This window comes from Etheostoma spectabile, chromosome 22, assembly GCF_008692095.1.
Source record: "Etheostoma spectabile isolate EspeVRDwgs_2016 chromosome 22, UIUC_Espe_1.0, whole genome shotgun sequence".
In the NCBI taxonomy this organism is placed as follows: Eukaryota; Metazoa; Chordata; class Actinopteri; order Perciformes; family Percidae; genus Etheostoma; species Etheostoma spectabile.
In genome coordinates, this window is record NC_045754.1 from 12,495,988 (window position 1) to 12,505,417 (window position 9,430).

At 42.6% G+C, this 9,430-nt stretch overlaps 1 protein-coding gene across 8 annotated transcripts in view; it reads right to left on the bottom strand.

The window, feature by feature from the left end:
* The window catches only part of atp8a2 (ATPase phospholipid transporting 8A2), a 66,549-nt gene that overhangs the window by 50,106 nt on the left and 7,013 nt on the right, over positions 1-9,430 (bottom strand). For 6 of the 8 annotated variants that reach the window (XR_004327578.1, XM_032504425.1, XM_032504422.1 and 3 more), the window contains one exon: positions 8,829-8,973. Coding sequence is in view for 7 of the 8 variants with exons in the window: in XM_032504425.1 (XP_032360316.1) it covers positions 8,829-8,973 (145 nt within the window). In the remaining variant the exon portion in view is untranslated. Of the gene's footprint in view, positions 1-8,828; positions 9,007-9,430 lie in introns of all 8 variants that reach the window. The other 2 variants (XM_032504423.1, XM_032504424.1) reach the window with 1 other exon arrangement.

Genomic DNA, 9,430 nt, shown 5'->3' on the forward strand with positions numbered 1-9,430 from the left:
CTGGGTTCACGAGAACGAGACGAGACGAGATTTAAAAAAAAAAAATTAAAGAAATCCTCGATGAAATATATGAATGGAAAATAGTTTTTTTAATCAACTGAAAATCACAAAATGCAAAACAATTTAGGTGCATTTTGAAATCACTTAATGATGAATGTTATGATTGTTTTTTTAAACTATTTTAATGATTCTATGCAGTAAAGGACGTGCAAACCATGCAAAATGTTTTGTATAAAATCTACAACTGGCTTCGCCTGTAACAATTTCACACGAGAAATCTAACTCCTTTCCACAACCGAACATAAAAAATAAACAGTATAATAAATAAATAAATGTGTAAATAACAGAAAAATAACACTTTAAATGCAAACAGTAAGTGTATCAATAACCAAAGTACTGCTCTCTTAAAACTACAAGTGCAACAGAAACAATTTTTTAAATTTTTTTAATGTTTTCGTCGCGGGGGCAGTAGTTAGTGAGAGCTGTGGTGGTGCTGGAAGTGTTTTGACTAGTGCTCGTGTTAGCCGCGGTATACGGCATTTTTTCTACAATGTTTACATATTGTGTTCGTCTTGTCTGTCTCTTTCGCCGTTTATCATTTCCGCAGGAAAACCAAAATGTTGCCACAAAATGACTTAAAAGTGGCAGGGGATCTTCAATGTAGTCACGCTCCATCACGCTGACATCACATCGCCTCACGAGACAACTTTCACTCGACGGAAATCTCGTCACGTTTTAATCTCGCGAGATCTCGTAAAACGAGATCTCGTCACACCCTTAATATAACACTGCAACATATATGATACTCTTAGTGTGGTTCAAGATTTGTAGTCCACTTCAGACCACAAAAAGTCATGACCAAAAATGACACCTCAAAGTCTGAGAAATCAGACCACGCTAGGGCACTTTCTGAAATTATGTAAATGGCTGCAAGTGTAGTTACTTTACTTTCATTCCCAGCCTAAATATTTATTAGGACATATGATTAAGCAACCAGTCATGTTAAGTTGTTAAGCCAAGCACGTTTCAGTGATATTCTCAATGGACTACAGACAGGCCGGGAGGTGCAGGCCGAGCTGCAACTTAATGGGTGAGTTATAAATAGCCTTATCAATAGAGTTTCACCTGTACAATTGTAGTAATTGTAAAACTAAAGCTTAAAACATAGGTTTTCTTTTAAGTTACTATAATTAAGGCAAAATAAAAGAAGCCATATGTTTAAGAGGGAGAGAAGAAAAAAAATCAAATTATATTGGTCCAAAGTCTACTAGGCATATGGCATGCCAGAAGAAAGACATGGCTAAACGGGCTTTGATAGGCTGTCCTTTAACCTGTCAACATGGGCGTAAAGCCCTTCCGAGCAATACCACCATGCTGAACTTTCCCTTAGCCAAACACAGAATCCATGCAAGCGGACCCTGAACCCTGCCTCAGGCATGCAAACAACTTGTATTAAAGTAATATATCTCCCTCTAGTACACAAAAATAAAAAAAAGTATCAAAGATGACCAAAGGTTAAGCATAAATTAAAGCTTCTGGGAAACAAATAAACAGAAATTACTTTTGATCTAATCTTTCTAGGCTGTTCATCAAGAGGCTACTATTGACTTCCAGTGTACACGCCGTACAAATCAGCGCATGATACAAGCCACAAAACATGAATACGATAAAACGTGCTGTCGGTAAAACACCTACCTGACATGGTTGTCGCAGAACTTGGTATTCTGTGGCGCGTTGAGCAGCACCGTCCGCGGGTGGCGTCTATGGGCTCCTGGGAAGTGGTCCCGGACATCTCATCATCTGCCTTGCGTAACCGCCGGACGAGCAAGCAGCTCCTGCACCGTAGGATGAGGGAGAGGCGAGGCTGAGTGAGGAGTGCGAGGCAGTGAGACAGAGTAGAGAGAGGACGGAGGGAGAGAGAGAAAGAACAGAGACATAGACGGGAGACGTGGTTTACGGTTCAAAAGCAAAGGCGACCAATTAGTACTTGCGGCTACTGTATGCTGATGTTGCTGAAGCCGGGCTCGATTCAATGACGTTCCCGTTATAACACCCCCTTGTCTCAGTATTATTATGTAGGTACCGCGCAAGCACACGAGCGTTTCGCGACGCCCACGGACCCCCGCGTATAATGGATGTGCTGAGGGATGCACAATAGCGAACAAAACACACCGAGTTTGTCTGTTTTATCAGCACGTCAACTTGTCCACATGTAACACAGAGAAGACCCGGCGCACATCCTGGCTGTGATTAAGGCAAAAAAAAAAAAAAAAAAAATGATCACACCAAAAGTGACAGATAGGATGCAACACGCTCTCGTGCACACCTGCCTCCCAGCCCGCCGGCTGTCACTCCAACCATTTTAAAGCGTCGTGATCTCCGCTCATTCACCCGCATGAGCTCCAGGAGCGGGGCATTTTTTCTCTCGAGGCGCCTAATGACGGAATACTGTGAATGTACAGTTCTGCAGGGACAGTGTGGGGTTAGTGAGAGCAATGCAAACAGTCTGGACGCACAGTTTACTCAGCTGGTACAACAACGGCGAACCTGGGCGAGGAGCTGCAGCAGCACGCCCGTGCCTCCCCTCTCCTTCGGCCTTGCTGCAGAGGAAGCTCCCGCCCTGGTGAAAGATACTGCCAGCCAAGCTCCGCAGCCGTGTCATCTGGCACCTGCCGCCTCGAGAAGCTTTTACGGGCGCGATTTGAACGATCCCTCCCTCTAATTGATGCGACTGAGCGACTCACTTGCCGGTGCATACAACAAGAGGAAGCCATATGGAGCTCCTTCAGTGCTGGGAGGGGCAAAGCCGGGACTCACTTTAAAGGGCAGAAGCCTGGTATCGCCTTAATTCTGTGGTCAGGCAGATGGGTCAAATAACGTCCCCAAAGCAGGAACCATCCATCAGAGATCACTCATGTCGCTTCCCCTCACTGTGATGCCTTCGCAACAACAGTGTTCACTCACTTCAGGTTTTCTTACATCCTTTTCATTAGTTTGCATAGATGCAGATATTTGTTAATATGCATCTCCAGATGAGATAAAATATAAGAATATGTGAGAAGCTTTATCTGAAAACCCCAAGGTAAACCACTTCTGATAATTCTATTCCCACAAGCCTTGAGGTGTGCCTGTAGATATTAGCTGTTGGTGAGCTCTATTATGGGATTATTGTAGGCTTTATTTTTGGTGGGATATTGTTTCAGTTCTTGGCACTGTGCATTGTGTGTGTGTCTTTCTGTGAATGAGGCTGTAAGTAAAACAACAAAGGCTAATTGAATAAATAATTTAGAAACAAATAAGCACTGTCAGGGTTTAGCAGATTGAATTTCTGCAGTACTGAAACTCTATTCTAAAGCACTACAATCCGGGTCATTCTTTCCCCATCAATAACCAAAATATCATATATTACATCAAGCTTATTGTTTCAAGTAGGCGAGGATTGTAAAACCACCCTACAAAAACTAGTCAGGCTTATCTAGGATTACACTAGTATTGACACATCATACTCCATTTTCTTTTTAAAGAGACATTAGGATTGTGGTGTTTACAGGAAACAGCTATGATAATTACATTACTATTATTATTTAAATGGGAGGTATTTATTTGGTTTTGCATTATTAGGAGGTATACTTATAGTTTTTTATTGTAGTATACTCTTTGTCATTATACCACTGCAAAGAAACCTGCATTGAGATCTTGAGAACGCTGTTAACAGACCCACAACAGCCCACAAGTGTCTGCACAAGGCGAGAGCCTGGGTCAAAGTCGATCCAGCAAAATGATAATAGATGCCTATCCCTCTATCTCTGTCTCTGACTAGGCTATTACCTATGGACCACAGAACATTAGGTCACAATCACAGCTCAGACACACTGCAAATGGCACTGGGGTCAATCAAGGCAGCGAGTGACTGTAAGGAATGATTAAGGATGATACAAGGTTAAAAGGTAGTGAAGGGCGATGCACATTGTTACCTGTAATGTCATTGTTCCTTTTCTGTCGAAAAGTATTCCTCTTTACTTTTAAACCTTTTTCTCCTGCCTAATGAACGACTACTTTTTCTCTATCTTGTTGCTTACTTCTGTTCGTACAGAGCTCTTTAAAATTGTACTCCTCACCCTCTCTAAGCCCTACCTTTCAAAGCAGATCAATTTCTCAGCAGCCCACTTCTGCTGTGATTCATTTCTGAGAAGATCATGTCTCAGTTACTCAACGCTGATGGAGTAGAGGCGCAGTCACCTCCGTAACTCATTACTGATTTGCCACCAATGAGTCAGCAGCAACCCCAGCAGAGCACAGCCAGGTCAATTACACATGAGAACCAGGCTAGCTGTACAGGTACCATAGATCTGATAACCTGCGGTCAAAACAGGTAAGACTAGACTGACCTGCCCACAATAAACCCTGATCTCATACCCTGCTAGCAAGACTATGCTACCCATTTGGTTGGTGAGGTCAAAGCAAAAAGTGTCCCTTCCTAAAAAAAATCGAATGATAAATTAGCCAAACTTCCATCCATATGTAGAACATTTTAATAGCCCCTTACTATCTCTCTAACATGAATACTAGTCATTAGAAGCCATTTTACACAGTGGGCAGATAAAATCCCCTGTTTCAGAAAGCAGAACAAGGGCATGCAGTCTGAAAAGGCAGACAATTAAATCCATCGTATGTCATTGGAAAAAGATGTCACTATCACAAGCTTTATATAATATGGAGATAACTTTTGGTTTTGGTCTGAGCCAAAGTTGCCCTGGCCTGGAGCCAAAGTTTCAGTGTTAAAAGGCTAGTCTACTGAATAATGGATGAGAACAGGCTGCATAATTCATCTACATTTTCCAGTATGGCAGAGCATATTTCACCAGATGCTCTGCCTTGGTGTGTGCCTAGGCTTCACCAAGAAACAGGCACTATCATGGAGTCTCGTCAAAACTGTGTTAAGTAGAGCAACCGCCAGAATTGTGTTTTCAATGGCACAAATTGACTTGTGGAGAAGCTACATGTTTAAATTAAATCATGTCTAATAAAGATGCTTCACATCTTCTAAACACAGCCAAGAGCTGAAATAAGCATGCAAAATCAGAGTATCTTGCATATAATATGCATATTTTATTCAGCATGTTTTTGTTTCCTCAGTTGGAGACAGGCCAATTACGAATAAATTATATTTCACATGGTTCTGTCCAGGGCCCAACCCTGCAGTGTTGTCAGAAAAGCATTACCAACAGAGCGTCGTCTGTCTGGATGAACCTAAGTCCCATGGCTGTCCTGGTCTCCTAGGTGACCCGCAGGCCCGATTTGCAGGTCCGGGCTGACCTAGCCTCAAGCATTTGCAGGTCCTGGTTGACCTAGCCTCAAGCATTTGCAGGTTTGGTTGACTAGCCTCAAGCATTTGCAGGTCCTGGTTGACCTAGCCTCATGCGACCCAGTGGGTCCATATGCCACCGTAACAGAGTAGGAAGTAAGGCAAGAAAGCCTCTTACGAGCCGATTGAACAAGCATGGTAATCCCCTCTGTGTCTGCTCTGCAACTTCACCTGCTGCTAATCCATAACCTGATAATCCTACAGGTGACAATGAGCACGCACACAAACACACACACTAAACTATGGAGCATGTGCACATACACACTCACATGACAGTTTTATGGGCACTCTGTACACACGCACACACAAACAGGTGAACGTTTTTTATTGCCAAAAACATGCAAGGCCCCAACATGCTGCTACTCCCCCATTTCCTCTCTAAATCCAACTCAGTCATTTATGTGTCATACACAGATGCAGCAGTGTTCAGTACATGCTTATTCAAGCATGCCATGTCCACAAAAGCATGTGCTGTGTTCAACAGCATGCATGTGTTACAATGAAAGTTTAGCTCAAGACCCCAGTGCTATCATGTCTTCATCAGCATGGTCTGACATGAGTGGCCATCGCACTTTCTACAAGCACATGCAGTGAAAGGTTCAATGCCTGTTCAGCATTCACTCCAGGCCCCACTGAGCACAGATTATTCAGGGTCCACAGCAGAATATCAGTCTTAACCTTTTCAATAAGAACCAAGACTCTAGTAAGAACCAGACAATGTAGCTCTTGAGGGCGGGGGTTGGAAACACCTGCTAATTGCTGGCCGCTGGCCACATGCACCTTGGGACTCTGGACACAAATGGGGGTATCCAGTCTAATCGAGCAAACTCACTTTTGTCAAACCTGTCTGTGAGGCAGACACGCATGGTAGCGCTGGCGCCCTCGCCTGGGTCCTGCAGTTCAGAAGCCTCCTGCCTAATGGTGGTCACACTAACTGCTCTGTGGGCACCAGCGAGGCGCGGCAGGAGAAATAACACACACAAGACAAGAAGTCAAGTAAACATACCGCACACGTGGCAACAATAACGAAACTGTAAATGTGTTTGTATGTGGCAGTCGCTGGAGCATTAATAGTGAACTGGGATTCATGCTGCCTGTGGGCCTGAAGAGATGCTCACAGACATGGACTTGACCAAAACTTTGTACCTGTGCAGGAGTGCCCCCCTGTGTCCAACTTATGTAAATGCATAATTGCTGCAATTAATTAGGCCTCTCTATCTCCCAAATGGCTCTTCAGTAGTTGGTAGCCATGACGACCAGTCATTATCTTTTCAAAACAGATGTATTGTCGACAGTTGCTGAGCTGCACGACTTGCGTAAACTACACACTATCAAACCGGGACATATGTACCCTTACATTTAAATATAAATCCTATAAACCATCCAAGACAATTTGCAAAAACTTCCTTACAGATTGTTTAGCCCCATAATGGGACAGAATGCTAAAATACCTTTTTTTCTGAGATACAATGTGCTTCAACTAATGTGAGAAGGGCTTTATCTGTTTGTAAGTAGTTATGTGTGTGTTGAAGGTGCCATTAGAAACATGACAAAATACTCTAATGTGTAGTTTGTATCACCTACTATTTTAGTTTTCTGAAAAACAATGAAATACAAATAATACTCTGCGTGTGGATGTGTTTGGAATTTTTCAAGTAAATGTGCAGTTGTTAGCTGTAGACGTCATCTCCAGGGATATGGCAGCTTGGAGCAAAGAATCAGAGGTCAGGCTCCATTAGATTACAGTAAAGGCAGCAATGCAATCTAGGAGGGAACACATGTACAGTCTGACACTCTACTGCAGTAACCCACCCATACTTTCAACGGCAATGGTAAATTTAGGTGCATTTTGAAATCAACTATTAATGATGAATGTTAATGATTGTTTTTTTTAAACTATTTTAATGAATTCTATGCAGTAAAAGGACGTGCAAACACTGCAAAATGTTTTGTATAAACTCTACCAACTGGCTTCTGGCCCTGTAACAATTTCACACGAGAAATCTAACTCCTTTCCACAAACCGAACATAAAAATAAACAGTATAAATAAAATAAATAAATGTGTAAATAACAGAAAAATAACACTTTAAATGCAAACAGTAAGTGTATCAATAACCAAAGTACTGCTCTCTTAAAACTACAAGTGCAACAGAAACAATTTTTTAAATTTTTTTTTAAGTGTTCGTCGCGGGGCAGTAGTTAGTAGAGAGCTGTGGGTGTGCTGGAAGTGTTTTTGCATAGTGCTCGTGTTAGCCGCGGTATACGGCATTTTTCTTACAATGTTTAATATGTTGTTCGTCTTGTCTGTCACTCTTTCGCCGTTTATCATTTCCGCAGGAAAACCAAAATGTTGCCACAAAATGACTTAAAATGGCAGGGGGATCTTCAATAGTAATGTCACGCTCCATCACGCTGACATCACATCGCCTCACAGACAACTTTTCACCTCGACGGAAATCTCGTCACGTTTTAATCTCGCGAGATCTCGTAAAACGAGATCTCGTCACACCCTTAATATATAACACTGCAACATATATGATACTCTTAGTGTGGTTCAAGATTTGTAGTCCACTTCAGACCACAAAAAGTCATGACCACAAAAATGACACCTCCAAAGTCTGAGAAATCAGACACAGCTAGGGCACTTTCTGAAATTTATGTAAATGGCTGCAAGTGTAGTTACTTTACTTTCATTCCCAGCCTTAAATATTTATTAGGACATATTGATTAAGCAACACAGTCATGTTAAGTTGTTAAGCCAAGCACGTTTCAGTGATATTCTCAAATGGACTACAGACAGGCCGGGAGGTGCAGGCCGAGCTGCAACTTAATGGGTGAGTTATTAAATAGCCTTATCAATAGAGTTTCACCTGTACAATTGTAGTAATTGTAAAACTAAAGCTTATAAACATATTGGTTTTCTTTTAAGTTACTATAATTAAGGCAAAAATAAAAGAAAGCCATATGTTTAAGAGGGAGAGAAGAAAAAAAATCAAATTATCATTGGTCCAAAGTCTACTAGGCATATGGCATGCCAGAAAGAAAGACATGGCTAAACGGGCTTTGATAGGCTGTCCTTTAACCTGTCAACATGGGCGTAAAGCCCTTCCGAGCAAATACCCACCATGCTGAACTTTCCCTTAGCCAAACACAGAATCCATGCAAGCGGACCCTGAACCCTGCCCTCAGGCATGCAAACAACTTGTATTAAAGTAAATATATCTCCCTCTGAGTACACAAAAATAAAAAAAAGTATCAGATAAGATGACCAAAGGTTAAGCATAAATTAAAGCTTCTGGGAAACAAATAAAACATGAAATTACTTTTGATCTACTCTTTCTACTGGCTGTTCATCAAGTAGGCTACTATTTGACTTCCAGTGTACACGCCGTACAAATCAGCGCATGATACAAGCCACAAAACATGAATCACGATAAAACGTGCTGTCGGTAAAACACCTACCTGACATGGTTGTCGCAGAACTTGGTATTCTGTGGCCGGTTGAGCAGCACCGTCCGCGCGGTGGCGTCTATGGGATCCGCCTGGGAAGTGGTCCCGGACATCTCATCATCTGCCTTGCGGTAACCGCCGGACGAGCAAGCAGCTCCTGCACCGTAGGATTGATGGGAGAGAGGCGAGGCTGAGTGAGTGAGTGCGAGGCAGTGAGACAGAGATAGAGAGAGAGACGGAGGGAGAGAGAGAAAGACACAGAGACATAGACGGGAGACGTGGTTTACGGTTCAAAAGCAAAGGCGACCAATTAGTACTTGCGGCTACTGTATGCTGATGTCTGCTGAAGCCGGGCTCGATTCAATGACGTTTCCCGTTATAAACACCCCCCTTGTCTTTCAGTATTATTATGTAGGTACCGTCAATGCACACGAGCGTTTCGCGACGCCCACGGGACCCCCCGCGTATAATGGATGTGCTGAGGGATGCACAATAGCGAACAAACACACCGAGTTTGTCTGTTTTATCAGCACGTCAACTTGTCCACATGTAACACAGAGAAGACCCGGCGCACATCCTGGCTGTGATTAAGGCAAAAAAAAAAAAAAAAAAAA